This window comes from Macaca mulatta, chromosome 1 (assembly GCF_049350105.2).
Source record: "Macaca mulatta isolate MMU2019108-1 chromosome 1, T2T-MMU8v2.0, whole genome shotgun sequence".
In the NCBI taxonomy this organism is placed as follows: domain Eukaryota; kingdom Metazoa; phylum Chordata; class Mammalia; order Primates; family Cercopithecidae; genus Macaca; species Macaca mulatta.
The window spans coordinates 82,958,989-82,982,552 of NC_133406.1; the positions used below are offsets into that span (position 1 = coordinate 82,958,989).

General features: G+C 38.0%; 1 protein-coding gene across 2 annotated transcripts in view; it reads left to right on the forward strand.

The window, feature by feature from the left end:
* Window positions 1-23,564, forward strand: part of DNAH14 (dynein axonemal heavy chain 14) — a 497,862-nt gene that overhangs the window by 323,640 nt on the left and 150,658 nt on the right. For both annotated transcript variants that reach the window (XM_077938651.1, XM_077938650.1), the window contains exons 44-47: window positions 3,041-3,199; window positions 4,204-4,336; window positions 21,810-21,874; window positions 22,798-22,985. In XM_077938651.1, the coding sequence (XP_077794777.1) occupies window positions 3,041-3,199; window positions 4,204-4,336; window positions 21,810-21,874; window positions 22,798-22,985 (545 nt within the window). The remainder of the gene's footprint in view (window positions 1-3,040; window positions 3,200-4,203; window positions 4,337-21,809; window positions 21,875-22,797; window positions 22,986-23,564) is intronic.

The following is a 23,564-nucleotide window of genomic DNA, read 5'->3' on the forward strand; positions in this document are numbered from 1 at the left end:
TAGACAAGATCTTTTGGTGTAGTTGTTTGCACTGGGAACTAACTGAAAGGGGAAAAAATTCAGACTCTCTCTTCTGGAATCTGTACTCTAAGGGTTTATAAGATGTTGATATATAAATACCAGTATTGAGTACTGATGTGACAGACCATGACACAGAATTCTCTTTCTTGCTATCATGGGGTGGTAGTTATTGGAAGGAAACATTTGCTTGCAGATTAAGATTTGTGTGTTTTATTTTGATTTCTACTAATGTTTGAGGAGTTTAAATGTGAATTTTGTAGTAATGTTCAATCCACAACTAGGAGTGCTGAAAATTGTCCTTTATAGAAATTATTGAGGCTACAATATCCATTTAAAGAATTACATGAGATTTTGATTGAATCAATCAAGTCATTGTGCCATTAGGTTTGCTATTCAAGGATTAAGGATGACAGAAATCAAAGCTTCCTTCCTTCCACTCTTTCTCACATACACATACACATATAATTTAATCTGGGTTAATGAAGAGCTAGACTCTCTATGTGAAGGTGAACTGGATTAAACCAGCCCTTACATATCCAGGTACCCATAATCGGAGGCCAGATATGTTATCCTACATCTAAGGAACCTCCAGTCTTGAATTGGGATTAAGGGAATCCCTGAGTAGTCTCCCAGCATCCAGTTAGAAGCCAATGAACATACTTTCTATAGAGTGGAACTATTATACTACAATTTATATTATTCCTACAAATAATATTTTCAAATGTAATGCCCCTTTAAAGATAATTAGCAGAAACAAGATTGCAGCCACAAATTAATGAGACTTGGATGACTAGAATAAAGGTATATATTCTCAGACAGCCACGCTTGCCATTTTTAAAGAATTAAAAAGAAAGATAGAAAATACCAGAAATGCATGAGAAACTATTAAAAACTGACACAATTTGAAAAAGAACCAAGGAGACCTTCTAGAAATGAAAAATACAACAGAAGTTAAAAGTTTGATAACAACAGCAGAGTCTACTTAAGGGGAAATACTTGAAGCATTACCATTAAAATCCAATTTTTAACTCAATGTTGTTTTGTATATACGAGCCAATGCAATTAAAAAGAGGAATTAGAGATAGAAATTTGGAAAATAAGTGGTTAAATTTTAATTATTTGCAGAAGTTATAATAAAATATCTGGAAAACCAAAGGATCAACTTAAAACTACTATAAGCAATAAGAGAATTTAGTTTTAGTCTAATTACAAAACAATATATAAAAATAATGATTCCACATATATACAAACAACAACCAGTTACAAGGTAAACAATTAAAGAAAAGATCTTATTTAAAGTGTCAAAAACAGAGGGAATTAGTGCGCATGTGTTGGTCATCCAGAAGTTACCGCAGTGGCTGCTGGAGTAAGGTAGACAGCCTGAAGTGAACATTACAAGATTGGCATTGCTTCTGTGGGATGGATTTGGGCTCAACTGCAGCAAGATTGGGTAAGAAAATAAATAAATAAATAAAATAAGAAAATTTTAAAAGCATAAAAAAAAAATAAAATGGCAAAAGCAAAATTTTTTAGAAGATGAAATACAGAAAACTAAATTTAATGAGAAAAATGCAAAATCGATATGAAGTAAACTTGGAAACATTCCTGAGACATAGAAATAAAAAAGCATGCCATGTTCTTGGACAAAAGTTATCATCCTAAACGGGTTAATTCTTCCTAAATTAATCCATGAAGTAAAGATAATTCCAATAAACATACCACACTATAGGTGTGGTGAGGACTAAAGAAGCTGATTCCAAATTCCATACAGAAATGTTAAGTAAGAGAGTTACAGTAGCCAGGAAATAATGAGGACAGAATAGCTCAGTCAAATATAATAGAGTACTTACATAAAACACCAAGCAAAGTACAAGAGCTAATTTCCTTAATATATAAAGGGCCTTTACAAATCAAAGTAAAGGAGCCCATTTGCTATTAAAAAAAAAAATAGGTAGAGACAGAATCTCTGGGACACAACTAACGCATTTTCAGAGGAAAGTTGATAGCAATAACTGTCCACATCAAAAAGTCAGAAAGAGTATGAGTGAGGGATAATTTATGAGATCAGCAGAGATCCCCAGGCACTTGTAAAATTTTGGCTTATTTGTGTATGTTTAAATTGTTTTGTAATGTGCAGACTTTTCCAGAAATTATTATGTTTTGAGGACCTGAAAGATTAGGTGAATATATCCAGTCCACCATAGACTGTGTCACTGCTTTGACCTCTCCAGGGTTAGGGCATCCACCACTGGAAAACTGCCATAATGTGGAAATCCATGAATTTCTGTCGAGCAGCTAAAATTGCCTCTAGTGTCCTCTGTGGTGATGAAAGTGGTGATGAAAGTGACTTGCAGAATGACTTTAACTTAGTGGAAATGACTGTTTCTTCAATACATATGATATTTTGGAACTCGAGGACATAATCAGTGGAGTTTTCTCAGAATAAGAAGACTTTTAAGAGTAACGAACTAATGAATTTTTATGATTGACTATATTGTGACATGATTACATTTTCCTGAAACAAATCTTAACATATTTTATTTCTGCATAGCCATGTACTTTTCTTTCTTCCTTTCTTTCTTTCTCTTTTTTTTTTTTTTTTTTTTTTTTTTTTTTTTTTTGAGACAGAGTCTCACTCTGTCGCCCAGGCTGGAGTGCAGTGGCACAATCTCGGCTCACTGCAAGCTCCGCCTCCTGGGCTCAGGCCATTCACCTGCCTCAGCCTCCCGAGTAGCTGGGACTACAGGCACCCGCCACCTCGCCCGTCTAATTTTTTGTATTTTTAGTAGAGACGGGGTTTCACCTGACCCCCGGGGTTTCTCCTGACCTCGTGATCCGCCCGCCTTGGCCTCCCAAAGTGTTGGGATTACAGGCGTGAGCCACCGCATCCAGCCAGCCATGTACTTTTCATATGTACAATTAATGAAAATAAAAATAATTCTAACGATTTTTTAAAAAAAAGATTAGGTGAATAGTGCTTTCTAGGTCATTTGAAACTTTTTTTAAAATTTTAACTTAGGAACTTCATTACTAACTAATCTTCAAAGATCTGGCGAAAACTTCTTGAAGATAACAGAATGTGGAGAATGCATTAATTATACTGCTACCAGAGACACAACATGCCTTTCTTTTCTCATGAGCCTTCTTTTAAAGAATTCCTGCCCTGTACTTCTCACAGGTATTACAAATATTTAATAGAAGGAGAATTTCAGAGTTAGAAAAAGGTTTACAGATATTTGGTCTAACTATCTTATTTTGTAAGTGGGAAAAATATATACCCTGAAAAGTTCTGGTTACTATATTAATTTATATTCTTACCAGCAGTGTATGAGCACCCATTTTTCCACATATTTTCCAAAATAGGACATTATAAATCTTTTTCATCTTTTCATTACCTGCAGGAGAAATGCCAGAAGTAGAGCTATTGTATTAATAATATATGTTTGGCCTCTGTAGCCTGTGGGCTGAGGTTCTTATTGGTAACATTGATTGGTATACTTACATGTACACATTCAATGGGATTCCCCAATCCAATATGAAGATTTTTCTATCTTTTACCATTATCAAAAGAGTAATTCAATACAGCTCCTACTCTCTTTTAATGCATATGCCAACCCATCAATTACCTTTTCCAATTCTCTAATTCTCTAACTTGTGTTGCATAGCACCAGAGCCAATAGTATCATTTTCCCAGTTCCGTATTCAAAGAATTCAGGCAATGTAACTCTCAGATAACACATACCTTGCCTCTAATTTTGTCTAAGAAAATACTTATCTTTACTTTAATACTTAATGAATTGTAAAATCATTACAGTCCCTACTCTGATTCAACAAAAAGTTTATCATCAAATTTCTTCCTCAAATTGTGTTGGCAGAAATTTTTAATGAATTATGTTTCATGTTGTAGTTCTGTACAAAAGGATTAGTGTGAACATTAGATAAAAATAATAATTAACTCAGTCTATTCTTTTGCAAGAAATGTAAATAATTCAAACAATTTGAGAAGGTTTTATATTAGCTTCCTCATTTAACCACTCAACCACATTTTTTTAAAAAGCAAGAACAAAAACACACTTTTTATGTAATTTTCAATTGAGGGAGAATGTTATTGGTTCATTTTAATGTGTTAACATGTATCATTTTCTTGCATATATCTCTAACCTTATGTATTTTTTCCCTTAGGAGAATCTGGTGTTGGGAAAACTGCTGCCATTAATCAAATGCTTGAAAAGTTAGAGGGTCCAGGAGCATTTGACATAAAACATGGTTCAATTTTAGGAGATACCCTATTGTATAGTGAAACTAAAAAATCAAGGTTGTATATATTAACTTCTAAATTTGATCTGTCTGATTTTTAAAAGTGTGCTTTAATATATAAATGTGCCTATTTTTACAAAAAAAAGCAAATCTGTTATGTAACAATGTGGAATAATTCAAAAGAGGAGATAAGAAGACAATCCTTTTTTTCCTGATTTATCTTTTATTTTTTCGGTTTAAACTTTTATTTTTAATTGACAAATGATAATTGTATGTATTTATGGAGTACAATGTGATGTTTTGATGTGTATACATATTGAGGAATGATTATATCATGTAATTAGCATACATTACCTCACATACTTAAGGTTTTTTAGTGAGAACAATTAAAATCTATTTTTTTAGGAATTTTGAAATATCCAACACATTATTAACTATGGTCACCATGCTGTGCAATAAATGTCAAATTCTTATTCCGCCTGTCTAACTGAAATTTTGTACCCTTTGACCAACATCTCCCCATTCCTTCCCACCTCACCTGTAGCCCCTGGCAACCACTAGTCTACTCTCTGCTTCTATGAGTTAGACTTGTTTAGAATCCACATATAAGGTAGTATTTGTCTTTCTGTGCCTGGCTTATTTCACTAGAATAATGTCCTTCAGGTTCATCCATGTTGTTACAAATGACAGAATTTCCTTCTTTTTAGACACTGAATAGTATTTCATTGTATATATAATGGAATATGTATATATATGCACCACATTTTTAAAAATCCACTTAAATGACAAGATTTCCTTCTTTGAAAAGACTGAATAGTATTCCATTCCATATATATATATATATATATATATACACACACACACACACACACACACCACATTTTAAAAATCCATTCAGGCTGGGCACAGTGTTTCACGCCTGTAATCCCAGCACTTTAGGAGGCAGAGGCAGGTGGATCACCTGAGGTCAGGAGTTTGAGACCAGCCTGGCCAACATGGCTAAACCCCATCTCCACCAAAAATACAAAAGATTAACTGGGCGTGGTGGCGGGCACCTGTAATCCCAGCTACTAGGGAGGCTGAGGCAGGAGAATCACTTGAACCCAGGAGGTGGAGGTTGCAGTGAGCCAAGATTGCACCATTGCACTCCAGCCTGGGCAACAGAGCAAGACTCCATCTCAAAAAAAAAAAAATCCAGTCACTGAACACAGGGTGAGCCCATATCTTGTCTGTTGTGAATAATCCTGCAATGAACACAGGACTGCAGAATAGCCAAAGCAATTGATTGTAAGTGTATGGGTTTATTTCTGGGACCTCTATCCAGTTTCATTGGTCAGTGTGTTGGTTATTATGCCAATGCCATGTTGTTTTGATTACTATAGCTTTGTAGTATATTTTGAAATCAGGTAGTGTGATGCCAAAAGCTTCTTTTATTTTTTATTTTTTCCCCTCAAGATTGCTTTAGCTATTCAGGATCTTTTGTGGTTCCACTGGCAAAATGAAAAATATGTTGGAATTTTGGTAGAGATTGCATTGAATCTGTAGCTCACTTTGGGAAGTATGGACATTTTAACAATACTAATTCTTTCAATCCATGAACACAGGATATCTTTCCACTTATTTGTGTTTTGTTAAATTTATTTCCTCAATTTTTTTTTACTATACTTTAAGTTCTAGGGTACATGTGCATAACGTGCAGGTTTGTTACATATGTATACTTGTGCCATGTTGCTGTGCTGCACCCATCAACTCGCCAGCACCCATCAACTCGTCATTTACATCAGGTATAACTCCCAATGCAATCCCTCGCCCATCTCCCCTCCCCATGATAGGCCCCGGTGTGTGATGTTCCCCTTCCCGAGTCCAAGTGATCCCATTGTTCAGTTCCCACCTATGAGTGAGAACGTGGGGTGTTTGGTTTTCTGTTCTTGTGATAGTTTACTAAGAATGATGGTTTCCAGCTGCATCCATGTCCCTACAAAGGACACAAACTCATCCTTTTTTATGGCTGCATAGTATTCCATGGTGTATATGTGCCACATTTTCTTAATCCAGTCTGTCACTGATGGACATTTGGGTTGATTCCAAGTCTTTGCTATTGTGACTAGTGCCGCAATAAACATACGTGTGCATGTGACTTTATAGCAGCATGATTTATAATCCTTTGGGTATATACCCAGTAATGGGATGGCTGGGTCATATGGTACATCTAGTTCTAGATCCTTGAGGAATCGCCATACTGTTTGCCATAATGGTTGAACTAGTTTATAATCCCACCAACAGTGTAAAAGTGTTCCTATTTCTCCACATCCTCTCCAGCACCTGTTGTTTCCTGACTTTTTAATGATTGCCATTCTAACTGGTATGAGATGGTATCTCATTGTGGTTTTGATTTGCATTTCTCTGATGGCTAGTGATGATGAGCATTTTTTCATATGTCTGTTGGCTGTATGCATGTCTTCTTTTCAGAAATGTCTGTTCATATCCTTTGCCCACTTTTTGATGGGGTTGTTTGTTTTTTTCTTGTAAATTTGTTTGAGTTCTTTGTAGGTTCTGGATATTAGCCCTTTGTCAGATGAGTAGATTGCAAAAATTTTCTCCCATTCTCTAGGTTACCTGTTCACTCTGATGGTAGTTTCTTTTGCTGTGCAGAAGCTCTTTAGTTTAATTAGATCCCATTTGTCAATTTTGGCTTTTGCTGCCGTTGCTTTTGGTGTTTTAGACATGAAGTCTTTGCCCATGCCTATGTCCTGAATGGTACTACCTAGGTTTTCCTCTAGGGTTTTTATGGTATTAGGTCTAACATTTAAGTCTCTAATCCATCTTGAATTAATTTTCGTATTAGGAGTAGGGAAAGGATCCAGTTTCAGCTTTCTACTTATGGCTAGCCAATTTTCCCAGCACCATTTATTAAATAGGGAATCCTTTCCCCATTTCTTGTTTTTGTCAGGTTTGTCAAAGACCAGATGGCTATAGATGTCTGGTATTATTTCTGAGAACTCTGTTCTGTTCCATTGGTCTAGATCTCTGTTTTGGTACCAGTACCGTGCTGTTTTGGTTACTGTAGCCTTGTAGTATAGTTTGAAGTCAGGTAGCATGATGCCTCCAGCTTTGTTCTTTTGACTTAGGATTGTCTTGGAGATGCAGGCTCTTTTTTGGTTCCATATGAACTTTAAAGCAGTTTTTTCCAATTCTGTGAAGAAACTCATTGGTAGCTTGATGGGGATGGCATTGAATCTATAAATAACCTTGGACAGTATGACCATTTTCACGATATTGATTCTTCCTATCCATGAGCATGGTATGTTCTTCCATTTGTTTGTGTCCTCTTTTATTTCACTGAGCAGTGGTTTGTAGTTCTCCTTGAAGAGGTCCTTTACATACCTTGTAAGTTGGATTCCTAGGTATTTTATTCTCTTTGAAGCAATTGTGAATGGAAGTTCATTCATGATTTGGCTCTCTGTTTGTCTGTTATTGGTGTATAAGAATGCTTGTGATTTTTGCACATTAATTTTGTATCCTGAGACTTTGCTGAAGTTTCCTGTCAGCTTAAGGAGATTTTGGGCTGAGACAATGGGGTTTTCTAAATATACAATCATGTCATCTGCAAACGGACAATTTGACTTCTTCTTTTCCTAACTGAATACTCTTGATTTCTTTCTCTTGCCTGATTGCCCTAGCCAGAACTTCCAACACTATGTTGAATAGGAGTGGTGAGAGAGGGCATCCCTGTCTTGTGCCAGTTTTCAAAGGGAATTTTTCCAGTTTTTGCCCATTCAGTATGATATTGGCTGTGGGTTTGTCATAAATAGCTCTTATGATTTTGAGGTACGTTCCATCAATACCGAATTTATTGAGCGTTTTTAGCATCAAGGGCTGTTGAATTTTGTCAAAAGCCTTTTCTGCATCTATTGAGATAATCATGTGGTTCTTGTCTTTGGTTCTGTTTATATGCTGGATTACGTTTATTGATTTGCGAATGTTGAAGCAGCCTTGCATCCCAGGGATGAAGCCCACTTGATCATGGTGGATAAGATTTTTGATGTGCTGCTGAATCCGGTTTGCCAGTATTATATTGAGGATTTTTGCATCGATGTTCATCAGGGATATTGGTCTAAATTCTCTTTTTTTGTTGTGTCTCTGCCAGGCTTTGGTATCAGGATGATGTTGGCCTCATAAAATGAGTTAGGGAGGATTCCCTCTTTTTCTATTGATTGGAATAGTTTCAGAAGGAATGGTACCAGCTCCTCCTTGTACCTCTGGTAGAATTCAGCTGTGAATCCATCTGGTCCTGGACTTTTTTTGGTTGGTAGGCTAGTAATTATTGTCTCAATTTCAGAGCCTGTTATTGGTCTATTCAGGGATTCAATTTCTTCCTGGTTTAGTCTTGGAAGAGTGTAAGTGTCCAGGAAATTATCCATTTCTTCTAGATTTTCTAGTTTATTTGCGTAGAGGTGTTTATAGTATTCTCTGATGGTAGTTTGTATTTCTGTGGGGTCGGTGGTGATATCCACTTCATCATTTTTTATTGCGTCTATTTGATTCTTCTCTCTTTTCTTCTTTATTAGTCTTGCTAGCGGTCTGTCAATTTTGTTGATCTTTTCAAAAAACCAACTCCTGGATTCATTGATTTTTTGGAGGGTTTTTTGTGTCTCTATCTCCTTCAGTTCTGCCCTGATCTTAGTTATTTCTTGCCTTCTGCTACCTTTTGAATGTGTTTGCTCTTGCTTCTCTAGTTCTTTTAATTGTGATGTTAGGGTGTCAATTTTAGATCTTTCCAGCTTTCTCTTGTGGGCATTTAGTGCTATAAATTTCCCTCTACACACTGCTTTAAATGTGTCCCAGAGATTCTGGTATGTTGTATCTTTGTTCTCATTGGTTTCAAAGAACGTCTTTATTTCTGCCTTCATTTCGTTATGTACCCAGTAGTCATTCAGGAGCAGGTTGTTCAGTTTCCATGTAGTTGAGAGGTTTTGATTGAGTTTCTTAGTCCTGAGTTGTAGTTTAATTGCACTGTGGTCTGAGAGACAGTTTGTTATAATTTCTGTTCTTGTACATTTGCTGAGGAGTGCTTTACTTCCAATTATGTGGTCAATTTTGGAATAAGTGCGATGTGGTGCTGAGAAGAATGTATATTCTGTTGATTTGGGGTGGAGAGTCTATAGATGTCTATTAGGTCTGCTTGCTGCAGAGATGAGTTCAATTCCTGGATATCCTTGTTAACTTTCTGTCTCATTGATCTGTCTAATGTTGACAGTGGGGTGTTGAAGTCTCCCATTATTTTTGTATGGGAGTCTAAGTCTCTTTGTAAGTCTCTAAGGACATGCTTTATGAATCTGGGTGCTCCTGTATTTGGTGCATATATATTTAGGATAGTTAGCTCTTCCTGTTGAATTGATCCTTTTACCATTATGTAATGGCCTTCTTTGTCTCTGTTGATCTTTGATGGTTTAAAGTCTGTTTTATCAGAGACTAGTATTGCAACCCCTGCTTTTTTTTGTTCTCCATTTGCTTGGTAAATCTTCCTCCATCCCTTTATTTTGAGCCTATGTATGTCTCTGCGTGTGAGATGGGTCTCCTGAATACAGCAGACTGATGGCTCTTGACTCTTTATCCAGTTTACCAGTCTGTGTCTTTTAATTGGAGCATTTAGTCCATTTACATTTAAGGTTAATATTGTTATGTGTGAACTTGATCCTGCCATTATGATATTAACTGGTTATTTTGCTCGTTAGTTGATGCAGTTTCTTCCTAGCCTAAATGGTCTTTACATTTTGACATGTTTTTGCAATGGCTGGTACCGGTTGTTCCTTTCCATGTTGAGTGCTTCCTTCAGGGTCTCTTGTAAGGCAGGCCTGGTGGTGATAAAATCTCTAAGCATTTGCTTATCTGTAAAGGATTTTATTTCTCCTTCACTGATGAAACTTAGTTTGTCTGGATATGAAATTCTGGGTTGAAAATTCTTTTCTTTAAGAATGTTGAATATTGGCCCCCACTCTCTTCTGGCTTGTAGACTTTCTGCCGAGAGATCTGCTGTTAGTCTGATGGGCTTCCCTTTGTGGGTAACCTGACCTTTCTCTCTGGCTGCCCTTAACATTTTTTCCTTCATTTCAACTTTGGTGAATCTGGCAATTATGTCTCTTGGAGTTGCTCTTCTCGAGGAGTATCTTTGTGGCATTCTCTGTATTTCCTGGATTTGAATGTTGGCCTGCCCTACTAGGTTGGGGAAGTTCTCCTGGATAATATCCTGCAGAGTGTTTTCCAACTTGGTTCCATTTTCCCCCTCACTTTCAGCCACCCCAATCAGACGTAGATTTGGTCTTTTTACATAATCCCATACTTCTTGTAGGCTTTGTTCATTTCTTTTTCTTCTTTTTTCTTTTGGTTTCTCTTCTCACTTCATTTCGTTCATTTGATCCTCAATCGCTGATACTCTTTCTTCCAGTTGATCGAGTCAGTTACTGAAGCCTGTGCATTTGTCACGTATTTCTCGTGTCATGGTTTTCATCTCTTTCATTTCATTTATGACCTTCTCTGCATTAATTACTCTAGCCATCAATTCTTCCACTTTTTTTTCAAGATTTTTAGTTTCTTTGTGCTGGGTACATAATTCCTCCATTAGCTCTGATAAGTTTGATGGACTGAAGCCTTCTTCTCTCATCTCGTCAAACTCATTCTCCATCAAGCTTTGATCCGTTGCTGGCGATGAGCTGCGCTCCTTTGCCGGGGGAGATGCGCTCTTATTTTTTGAATTTCCAGCTTTTCTGCCCTGATTTTTCCCCATCTTTGTGGTTTTATCTGTCTCTGGTCTTTGATGATGATGGTGATGTACTGATGGGGTTTTGGTGTAGGTGTCCTTCCTGTTTGATAGTTTTCCTTCTAACAGTCAGGACCCTCAGCTGTAGGTCTGTTGGATATTGCTTGAGGTCCACTCCAGACCCTGTTTGCCTGGGTGTCAGCAGCAGAGGCTGCAGAAGATAGAATATTGCTGAACAGCGAGTGTACCTGTCTGATTCTTGCTTTGGAGGCTTCCTCTCAGGGGTGTACTCCACCCTGTGAGGTGTGGGGTGTCAGACTGCCCCTAGTGGGGGATGTCTCCCAGTTAGGCTACTCAGGGGTCAGGGACCCACATGAGCAGGCAGTCTGTCCCTTCTCAGATCTCAACCTCCGTGTTGGGAGATCCACTGCTCTCTTCAAAGCTGTCAGACAGAGTCGTTTGCATCTGCAGAGGTTTCGCTGCTTTTGTTGTTGTTTACTTTGCCCTGTCCCCAGAGGTGGAGTCTACAGAGAGGGGCAGGTTTTCTTGAGCTGCTGTGAGCTCCACCCAGTTCAAGCTTCCCAGTGGCTTTGTTTACCTACTTAAGCCTCAGCAATGGCGGGCGCCCCTCCCCCAGCCTCGCTGCTGCCTTGCCGCGAGATCGCAGACTGCTGTGCTAGCAATGAGGGAGGCTCCGTGGGCATGGGACCCTCTCGGCCAGGTGTGGGATATAATCTCCTGGTGTGCCTGTTTGCTTAAAGTGCAGTATTGGGGTGGGAGTTACCCGATTTTCCAGGTGTTGTGTGTCTCAGTTCCCCTGCCTAGGAAAAGGGATTTCCTTTCCCCTTGCACTTCCCAGGTGAGGCGATGCCTCGCCCTGCTTCAGCTCTCGCTGGTCGGGCTGCAGCAGCTGACCAGCACCAATTGTCCAGCACTCCCTAGTGAGATGAACCCAGTACCTCATTTGAAAATGCAGAACTCACCAGTCTTCTCTGTCGCTCACGCTGGGAGTCGGAGACTGGAGCCGTTCCTATTCAGCCATCTTGCTCCGCCCCCTCCTCAATGTTTTATAGTTTTCAATATACAGAATTTTCACCTTTTGGTTATATTTACTCTTAAGTACTCTTTTAATGGTCTTTTTTAGCAGTATTGTAAATGGAATTGTTTTCTTTCTTTCTTTTTCAGGTAGTTCATTGTTGGCTTATAGAAATGTGACTAATTTTTGTATATTGAGTTTGTATCTTACAACTTTATTGCATTCATTGATCAGTTCTAACAGTCTTTTGGTGGCATCTTTAGGGTCTCTATTAATAAGATCATGTCATCAGCAAATAGACAATTTCACTTCTTCTTTTCCTATTCTGATGCCTTTTATTTCTTTCCTTGCCTAATTGCTTTGGCTAGGACTTCCAGTTCTATGTTGAAAAGAAGTAGTGAGAGTGGGTATCCTTGTCTGGTTCCTGATCATAGAGGAATAGCTTTCAGCTTTGGACCACTGAGTATGATGTTAGCTGTGATGTATCATACTTGGCCCTTTATTGTGTTGAAGTACATTCCTTCTATACCTACCTAAGCTGTTGAGAATTTTTTATGAAAAGGTATTCAATTTTGTCAAATGCTTCATCTGTATTTATTAAGATCACCTTATAGTTTTTGTCTTTCATTCTGTTAATATGGAATATCACATTTATTGATTTGTGCATGTTGAATCATACATGAAATTATCTTAGGGATAAATCCCCCCTTGATCATGATGAATAATCCCTTTTTTTTTTTAAATTATACTTTAAGTTCTAGGGTTCATGTGCACAATGTGCAGGTTTGTTACATATGTATACTTGTGTCATGTTGGTGTGCTGCACCCATCAACTCATCAGCACCCATCAACTCGTCATTTACATCAGGTATAGCTCCCAATGCCATCCCTACCCCCGCCCCCCTCCCCATAATAGTCTGTGATGTTACCCTTCCAGAGTCCAACTAATCTCATTGTTCAATTCCCACCTATGAGTGAGAACGTGTGGTATTTGGTTTTCTGTTCTTGCAATAGTTTCCTGAGAATGATGGTTTCCAGCTGCAACCATGTCCCTACAAAGGACACGAACTCATCCTTTTTTATGGCTGCATAGTATTGCATGGTGTATATGTGCCACATTTTCTTAATCCAGTCTGTCACTGATGTACATTTGGGTTGATTCCAAGTCTTTGCTATTGTGAGTAGTGCCGCAACAAACATACGTGTGCATGTGTCTTTATAGCAGCATGATTTATAATCCTTTGGCTATATTCCCAGTAATGGGATGGCTGAGTCAAATGGTATTTCTAGTTCTAGATCCTTGAGGAATCGCCACACTGTTTTCCACAATGGTTGAACCAGTTTACCATCCCCCCAACAGTGTAAAAGTGTTCCTATTTCTCCACATCCTCTCCAGCACCTGTTGTTTCCTGACTTTTTAATGATTGCCATTCTAACTGGTGTGAGATGGTATCTCATTGTGGTTTTGATTTGCATTTCTCTGATGGCCAGTGATGACGAGCATTTTTTCATGTATCTGTTGGCTGTATGCATGTCTTCTTTTGAGAAATGTCTGTTCATATTCTTTGCCCACTTTTTGATGGGGTAGTTTGTATTTCTCTCATAAATTTGTTTGAGTACTTTGTAGGTTCTGGATATTAGCCCTTTGTCAGATGAGTAGATTGCAAAAATTTTCTCCCATTCTGTAGGTTGCCTGTTCACTCTGATGGTAGTTTCTTTTGCTGTGCAGAAGCTCTTTAGTTTAATTAGATCCCATTTGTCAATTTTGGCTTTTGTTGCCATTGCTTTTGGTGTTTTAGTCATGAAGTCCTTGCCCATGCCTATGTCCTGCATGGTATTACCTAGGTTTTTTCTAGGGTTTTTATGGTATTAGGTCTAACATTTAAGTCTCTAATCCATCTTGAATTAATTTTCATATAAGGAGTAAGGAAAGGATCCGGTTTCAGCTTTCTATTTATGGCTAGCCAATTTTCCCAGCACCATTTATTAAATAGGGAATCCTTTCCCCATTTCTTGTTTTTGTCAGGTTTGTCAAAGATCAGATGGCTGTAGATGTGTGGTATTATTTCTGAGGGCTCTGTTCTGTTCCATTGGCCTATCTCTGTTTTGGTAACAATACCATGCTGTTTTGGTTACTGTAGCCTTGTAGTATAGTTTGAAGTCAGGTAGCATGATGCCTCCAGCTTTGTTCTTTTGGCTTAGGATTGTCTTGGCAATGCGGGCTCTTTTTTGGTTCCATATGAACTTTAAAGCAGTTTTTTCCAATTCTGTGAAGAAAGTCATTGGTAACTTAATGGGGATGGCATTGAATCTATAAATTACCTTGGGTAGTATGACCATTTTCACGATATTGATTCTTCCTATCCATGAGCATGGTATGTTCTTCCATTTGATTGTGTCCTCTTTTATTTCACTGTGCAGCGGTTTGTAGTTCTCCTTGAAGAGGTCCTTTACATCCCTTGTAAGTTGGATTCCTAGGTATTTTATTCTCTTTGAAGCAATTATGAATGGAAGTTCATTCATGATTTGGCTCTCTGTTTGTCTGTTACTGGTGTATAAGAATGCTTGTGATTTTTGCACATTAATTTTGTATCCTGAGACTTTGCTGAAGTTGCTTATCAGCTTAAGGAGATTTGGGGCTGAGATGATGGGGTTTTCTAAATATACAATCATGTCATCTGCAAACGGACAATTTGACTTCTTCTTTTCCTAACTGAATACCCTTGATTTCTTTCTCTTGCCTAATTGCCCTAGCCAGAACTTCCAACACTATGTTGAATACGAGTGGTGAGAGAGGGCATCCGTGTCCTATGCCAGTTTTCAAAGGGAATGCTTCCAGTTTTTGCCCATTCAGTATGATATTGGCTGTGGGTTTGTCATAAATAGCTCTTATGATTTTGAGATATGTTCCATCAATACCGAATTTATTGAGAGTTTTTAGCATGAAGGGCTGTTGAATTTTGTCAAAGGCCTTTTCTGCATCTATTGAGATAATCATGTGGTTTTTGTCTTTGGTTCTGTTTATATGCTGGATTATGTTTATTGATTTGCATATGTTGAACCAGCCTTGCATCCCAGGGATGAAGCCCACTTGATCATGGTGGATAAGCTTTTTTTTTTTTTTTTTTTTTTTTTGAGACGGAGTCTCACGCTGTTGCCCAGGCTGGAGTACAGTGGCGCGATCTCGGCTCACTGCAAGCTCCGCCTCCTGGGTTCCCGCCATTCTCCTGCCTCAGCCTCCTGAGTAGCTGGGACTACAGGCGCCCGCCACCGCGCCCGGCTAATTTTTTGTATTTTCAGTAGAGACGGGGTTTCACTGTGGTCTCGATCTCCTGACCTTGTGATCCGCCCGCCTCGGCCTCCCAAAGTGCTGGGATTACAGGCTTGAGCCACCGCGCCCGGCTGTGGATAAGCTTTTTGATGTGCTGCTGGATTTGGTTTGCCTGTATTTTATTGAGGATTTTTGCATCGATGTCCATCAGGGATATTGGTCTAAAATTCTCTTTTTTTGTTGTGTCTCTGCCAGGCTTTGGTATCAGTATGATGTTGGCCTCATAAAATGAGTTAAGGAGGATTCCCTCTTTTTCCATTGATTAGAATAGTTTCAGAAGGAATGGTACCAGCTCCTCCTTGTACCTCCGGTAGAATTCGGCTGTTTGTCCATCTGGTCCTGGACTTTTTTTGGTTGGTAGGCTATTAATTATTGCCTCAATTTCAAAGCCTGCTATTGGTCTATTCAGGGATTCAATTTCTTCCTGGTTTAGTCTTGGAGGGTGTATGTGTCCAGGAAATTATCCATTTCTTCTAAGTTTTCTAGTTTATTTGCGTAGAGCCATTTATAGTATTCTCTCATGGTAGTTTGTATTTCTGTGGGGTTGGTGGTGATATCCCCTTTATCATTGTTTATTATGTCTATTTGATTCTTCTCTCTTTTCTTCTTTATTAGTCTTGCTAGCGGTCTGTCAATTTTGTTGATCTTTTCAAAAAACCAACTCCTGGATCCATTGATTTTTTTGGAGGGTTTTTTGTGTCTCTATCTCCTTCAGTTCTGCCCTGATCTTAGTTATTTCTTGCCTTCTGCTAGCTTTTGAATGTGTTTGCTCTTGCTTCTCTAGTTCTTTTAATTGTAATGTTAGGGTGTCAATTTTAGATCTTTCCAGCCTTCTCTTGTGGGCATTTAGTGCTATAAATTTCCCTCTACACACTGCTTTAAATGTGTCCCAGAGATTCTGGTATGTTGTGTCTTTGTTCTCATTGGTTTCAAAGAACATCTTTATTTCTGCCTTCATTTCATTATGTACCCAGTACTCATTAAGGAGCAGGTTGTTCAGTTTCCATGTAGTTGAGCGGTTTTGATTGATTTTCTCACTCCTGAGTTCTAGTTTGATTGCACTGTGGTCTGAGAGACAGTTTGTTATAATTTCTGTTCTTTTACATTTGCTGAGGAGTGCTTTACTTCCAACTATGTGGTCAATTTTGGAATAAGTGTGATGTGGTGCTGAGAAGAATGTATATTCTGTTGATTTTGGGTGGAGAGTTCTGTAGATGTCTATTAGGTTCTCTTGGTACAGAGTTGAGTTCAATTCCTGGATATCCTTGTTAACTTTCTGTCTCGTTGATCTGTCTAATGTTGACAGTGGGGTGTTAAAGTCTCCCATTATTATTGTGTGGCAGTCTAAGTCTCTTTGTAAGTCTCTAAGGACATGCTTTATGAATCTGGGTGCTCCTGTATTGGGTGCATAAATATTTAGGATAGTTAGCTCTTCCTGTTGAATTGATCCCTTTATCATTATGTAATGGCCTTGTCTCTTTTGATCTTTGATGGTTTAAAGTCTGTTTTTTCAGATACTAGGATTGCAACCCCTGCTTTTTTGTTTTGTTTTGTTTTCCGTTTGCTTGGTAGATCTTCCTCCATCCCTTTATTTTGAGCCTATGTGTGTCTCTGCATGTGAGATGGGTCTTCTGAATACAGCAAACTGATGGGTCTTGACTCTTTTTCCAATTTGCCAGTCTGTGTCTTTTAATTGGACCATTTAGTCCATTTACATTTAAGGTTAATATTGTTATGTGTGAACTTGATCCTGTCATTGTGATATTAGCTGGTTATTTTGCTCATTAGTTGATGCAGTTTCTTCCTAGCATTGATGGTCTTTACATTTTGGCATGTTTTTGCAATGGCTGGTACCGATTGTTCCTTTCCATGTTTAGTGCTTCCTTCAGGATCTCTTGTAGGGCAGGCCTGGTGGTGACAAAATCTCTAAGCATATGCTTGTCTGTAAAGGGTTTTATTTCTCCTTCACTGATGAAACTTAGTTTGGCTGGATATGAAATTCTGGGTTGAAAATTCTTTTCTTTAAGAATGTTGAATATTGGCCCCCACTGTCTTCTGGCTTGTAGAGTTTCTGCCAAGAGATCTGCTGTTAGTCTGATGGGCTTCCCTTTGTGGGTAACCTGACCTTTCTCTCTGGCTGCCCTTAACATTTTTTCCTTCATTTCAACTTTGGTGAATCTGGCAATTATGTGTCTTGGAGTTGCTCTTCCCGAGTAGTATCTTTGTGGTGTTCTCTGTATTTCCTGAATTTGAATGTTGGCCTGCCTTACTAGGTTGGGGAAGTTCTCCTGGATGATATCCTGCAGAGTGTTTTCCAACTTGGTTCCATTTTCCCCCTCACTTTCAGGCACACCAATCAGACTTAGATTTGGTCTTTTCACATAATCTCATATTTCTTAGAGGCTTTGTTCATTTCTTTTTCCTTTTTTTTCTCTAGACTTCTCTTCTCACTTCATTTCATTCATTTGATCTTCAATCATTGATACTCTTCCAGCTGATTGAGTTGGTTACTGAAGCTTGTGCATTTGTCATGTATTTCTTGTGTCATGATTTTTATCTCTGTCAGGTCGTTTATGGCCTTCTCTGCATTGATTATTCTAGTTATCCATTCTTCCATTCTTTTTTCAAGATTTTTAGTTTCTTTGCGCTGGTTACGTAGTTCCTTCTTTAGCTCTGAGAAGTTTGATCGACTGAAGCCTTCTCCTCTCAACTCGTCAAAGTCATTCTCTGTCCAGCTTTGATCCGTTGCTGGCGATGAGCTGCGTTCCTTTGGAGGGGGAGATGCACTCTGATTTTTTGAATTTCCCGCTTTTCTGCACTGCTTTTTCCCCATCTTTGTGGTTTTATCTGCCTTTAGTCTTTGATGCTGGTGATGTGCCGATGGGGTTTTGGTGTGGGTGTCCTTTCTGTTAGTTTTCCTTCTAACAGTCAGGACCCTCAGCTGTAGGTCTGTTGGAGATTGCTTGAGGTCCACTCCAGACCCTGTTTGCCTGGGTATCAGCAGCAGAGGCTGCAGAAGATAAATATTGCTGAACAGCGAGTGCTGCTGTCTGATACTTGCTCCGGAAGCTTCCTCTCAGGGGTGTACCCTGCCATGTGAGGTGTGTGGTGTCCGTCTGCACCTAGTGGGGGATGTCTCCCAGTTAGGCTACTCAGGGATCAGGGACTCACTTGAGCAGGCAGTCTGTCCGTTCTCAGATCTCAACCTCGGTGCTGGGAGATCCACTGCTCTCTTCAAAGCTGTCAGACAGCTGTCAGACTCCACCCGGAGGTGGAGTCTACAGAGTCAGGCAGGCCTCCTTGAGCTGTGGTGGTCTCCACCAAGTTCGAGCTTCCATGAGGTTTTGTTTACCTATTTAAGCCTCAGCAATGGCGGGTGCCCCTCCCCCAGCCTCACTGCCACCTTGCAGTTAGATCTCAGACTGCTGTGCTAGCAATGAGGGAGGCTCCGTGGGTATGGGACCCTCCGGGCCAGGTGTGGGATGTAATCTCCTGGTGTGCCGTTTGCTAAGACCCTTGGTAAAGCACAGTAGTAGGGTGGGAGTTCCCCGATTTTCCAGGTGTTCTGTGTCTCAGTTTCCCTTGGCTAGGAAAAGGGATTCCCTTCCCCCTTGCACTTCCCAGGTGAAGCAGTGCCTCACCCTGCTTCAGCTCTCGCTGGTCGGGCTGCACCAGCTGACCAGCACCGATTGTCTGGCACTCCCCAGTGAGATGAACCCGGTACCTCAGTTGAAAATGCAGAAATCACCCGTCTTCTGTGTCGCTTGCTCTGGGAGCTGGAGGCTGGAGCTGTTCCTATTCGGCCATCTTGCTCCCGACATGGATAATCCTTTTAATGTACTACTGAATTTGGTTTTATTAGTCTTTTGAGGATTTTTGCATCTATGTTCATCATGGATATTGGTCTGTAATTGTCTGTTCTTGTAATGTTCTTTTCTGGCTTTGGTATTAGGATAATGCTGGCCTTGTGAAATGAGTTTGGCAGTATTCCCTCCATTTCAATGTTTTGGAAGAGTTTGAGAAGGATTGGTGTTAGTTCTCTTTTAAATGATTGGTAGAATTCAGCATAAACCTTCCAATTTTGGGCTTTTCTTTAATGGGACACTTTATTACTGATTCAATCTCTTTACTATGATCGGCCATTCCTATTTTCTATTTAGAAGAAAATATTTACTTTTCAAAAGTATTGACAACTAGATTCATTTTTTTAAATGAGAAATTCTGCCCACGGCCATACCACCCTGAAAGTGCCCAATCTTGTCTAAATGAGAAATTATTATATTTATTTTTAAAATAACCAAATTTTAAGTCTTTTCTTGATATAAAGGGCAGCTATAAACTATTTTCCTTCTTGAAAAATGCACCTAAAACATACAAATAAAGCTTTGCATAATATTGGTTTTTGTTGCCTTAGAAATATATGTCCTTATCAAATGTAAAAATACTCTATTCTTCTTTTGTGAAGTGGCTGTTGATGTCATTTGCCCACCTTTTAATGTTTTGGTTTTGGTTTTTTCTTGCTAATTTATTTGAGTTCCTTGTAGATTATGGATATTAGTCCTTTGTCAGATGCATAGTTTGCAAATGTTTTCTCCCGTTCTGTTTTCACAGGTTGTCTGTGTACTCTGTTTATTATTTCTTTGGCGGTGCAGAAGCTTCTTAGTTTAATTAGGTTTCATTTATTTATTTTAGTTTTTGTTGCATTTGCCTTTAGTGTCTTAGTCATAAATTCTTTGTGTAGACCAATGTCCAGAAGAGTTTTTGCTAGGTTTTTTTCTAGAATTCTATGGTTTCAGGTCTTACATTCAAGTCTTTAATCCATCTTGAGATAATTTTTGCACACAGTAAGAGACAGGAATCCAGTTTCATTCTTCTATATGTGGCTATCCAATTTTCCCAGCACCATTTTTGAATAGAATGTATTTCCGCAGTGTATGTTTTTGTCTGGTTTGTCAAAGATCAGTTGGTTGTAAGTATTTGGCTTTATTTCTGGGTTCTCTGTTTTGTTCCATCAATCTATGTGTCTACTTTTATACCAGTACATCCTGTTTTGATTACTATAGCCTTGTAGTATAATCTGAAGTTGGGTAATGTGATGCCTCTAAGTTTGTTCTTTTTGCTTAGGATTGCTTTTGCTATTCAGTGTGTCTTTGATTCCATATAAATTTTAGTATTTTTTTAATCCTGTGAAAAATGACATTGATCTTTTTGTAAGAATTGCATTAAATCTGTAGATTGCTTTGGGCAGTATGGTCATCAAATGTTAAAATGCTCTTGACAAATAACTTTGTCTTTGTCATTCTATTTGTTTCTTCCTGAAGAAAAAAAAGAACAAAAAATAAATCTACCTTATGCAAATAAAACGAAAACATTTTTGAGTTCCTAAGTCTGTTAAAATATTAGAGAAGCCTAGTATTGTTTGAATTACATAAGAAGATGGAATTGTGGAGATACGCATATCAGACTTTTCCTCTAATCATTAGATGCATATATCCTACTATGCAAGATATATGTATATATAAACATGTCACCGTTAACATAACCAAAACATAACTATTGATTTCTCTTCCAAACCTATCCTTCCTCTAGTACTTCTTATCTCAATAAATGGGACCCAGTTATTCAACCCTGAGACCTGGGAATCATCTTTTAATTTCCCCCTTTCCTCTCACCAACCTATCTCTTATAGCCCATCTGATTATCCCTAGGTCCCCATTTTTGCCCTGCACTACATCTAATATTCTACTAGTAATGTCTGTTCTATCTTCACATATATCTTGATTTCCTCTATTTTTTTTTCCAATGCCTCTTTTAGTCCAAGCCACCATCATCTATGTCTTACACTAATTATTTTGGAATAGAATCCTACTACACTTAAATAAGGCCTTAAACATCTGAGAAATAATTTTGAAATATTTAATACCATAACAATCATTCTTTAAGTATCATAAATAATGGAGACTGGAAAAAAGTAAGTTTTACTGTATACTCAATATTTAAGCTGAAGTGAGTTTTAACAATAAAGACAACTATTTTCTATCAAACATAAGAAAAACAAACACATAGAAACAAGACCAGAATAAGATGAATGGGTCTTTGCTGAGTGATCCATAAGTCAAAACACATTTATAAAGGGACACGAGAGGTAATGGCTTACTATTCAGAGAACATATCCAACCATCTGGCATCCTAGGAATTTGCCCAGTTTGTTTTATAAAGTTAGCTTATTTTTTGTTCAGTTTGGTATAAGTTCTAATGGTGACACTAATTTCATCTGTAAAAGTGGAAACAGAAATTTCTTGTGAGAGAAGTAAAATTCACAATATGCTGTTACTTTTTTGTTGTTGTTTAATACACCTATTATGGTAAACAAACTAATTTTGAATCCTTAAAATATTTCATTCCAGTAGCCTGAAACGGAATATCAGCATCTTGATTCCTGAAGCTCATAAGACAGCAACTGGAAGTTCAAGTATGTATTGTAGTACAGTTTCAAAGCTATTCTATGTTTCAAAACTTCACAACCATGTGTATATTATTTCTTACATTCATGAATCTTGGAATAATAGTTTCAATTGGTAATTTAAAATAAAAAGTCTCAAAAAATATCCCACACCCTCTCAAACTGTTCTGTCCTACTCAAAAGTTAGAATGGTTCTGGTAGAGGAGTATTACATCTGCTGATATAATAGATATATTACCTGATACCTGGTGGATATATCAGTGGAACAGTAGACTAAGTCTAGAAGTAACTAAAGGCAATATCTGTCTATTCTACTCTTTGATGCTTTTACATACACTGCAATAGAAAAGGTATGATTCTGTAGGACTTCTCAAGTCAGGCCATGCAATAAATGCATGTGGAGTTTCAGGAGCCTCATCCTTGAAAATTCTGACTCAGTAGTTTTGGGAACAGCAACTCCACTTCTCAAGTGGAAAAGATGGGATGGCCTAGAGATAACTGTAGAAAGGGGAAGGATACCAGACCACCAAATCTTGCCAGAAGAGGTTTTGGTTTTGTTTTCACTTTTAAGTTGCTATAGCTATAGCCTACCCTCTGGATGATCCTCACTCAGGGAATATACCCTAATTTTAATGCCATTGGTGCAGACAACTGCATGCTGCTTTTAGATCTTAAAAAGTTGTATGTGTCTATCCTGCATAAAAGTATGGAGGACTCTTTGAGCTTTTGTACTGTTGCATTTGGTTGCAAAGAGACACTATTTACCATAAAACAGCAAAGAAATATTCCAAAGTTCTATTGGAGTAATTTCTTGAAAATGACAACAAAATAGTAAAATTATGTAATTTTCAAATTTCATGACACATTAAAATAAAGCAAAAATATTCTTAAAGTGTCCTGAATTTGTTTTCTTTCCATAGTTGGCATCACAGATAATCCCACTAAAAAGCCAGAAGTTAGAACTGATAAAAAGTTACTTAAAAATCATGGTCATAAAGGAGTTGTAGTCTCTACAATAAATTTTAGCACCAATATGACAGCTGCCAAAACCAAAGAGATGATTCTTAAGAAGTTAATAAGAAGAACTAAAGATACTCTTGGAGCACCAAAAAACAACAGGGTAAAATATGTCTCATACCTGTTCAATAATCTGCTTAGGCTATTCAAGTGATAGTTTATTTTAATTAATACTAATCAGAAGGAAAATATTTGTATAACACACACTTTTGAACATCCTAGAAGATGCAATGTATAACAGAAACTCTGATTTTCAAATCAATATTATTTGATTTCCAGTATGTTGAATTACACTGATTTAGAATTATTAAGGCCAAAAGAAGCTACTGAAATCTTGCTAAAGATAAGTAGACTGGAAAATGTGTTAGTTGCCAACTGCTTTGTTACTATATATTCTACCACACTTTCTTCCTGTGACCATGGGTTGGGACTCTAAGAGTTTCAATTCAATTTCAGGAGCTTAAGGATTTGCTTCAGATTTCCTTGATTTTAAATGAAGATACAGATAAACTTGGTCTTTGCCTACATGGGTAAACTTTAGGGATTTTGAAAAGGTGAATAACTGAGCAACCTAATCTCACCAATAGAAAATGCAAGCAAGAGAAATTTCAGTCAGTTTGTGATACAAAAGGGGAAAAACTGAGTGTCTTACTAAAAAATATATTTTTTATATATAAAATTA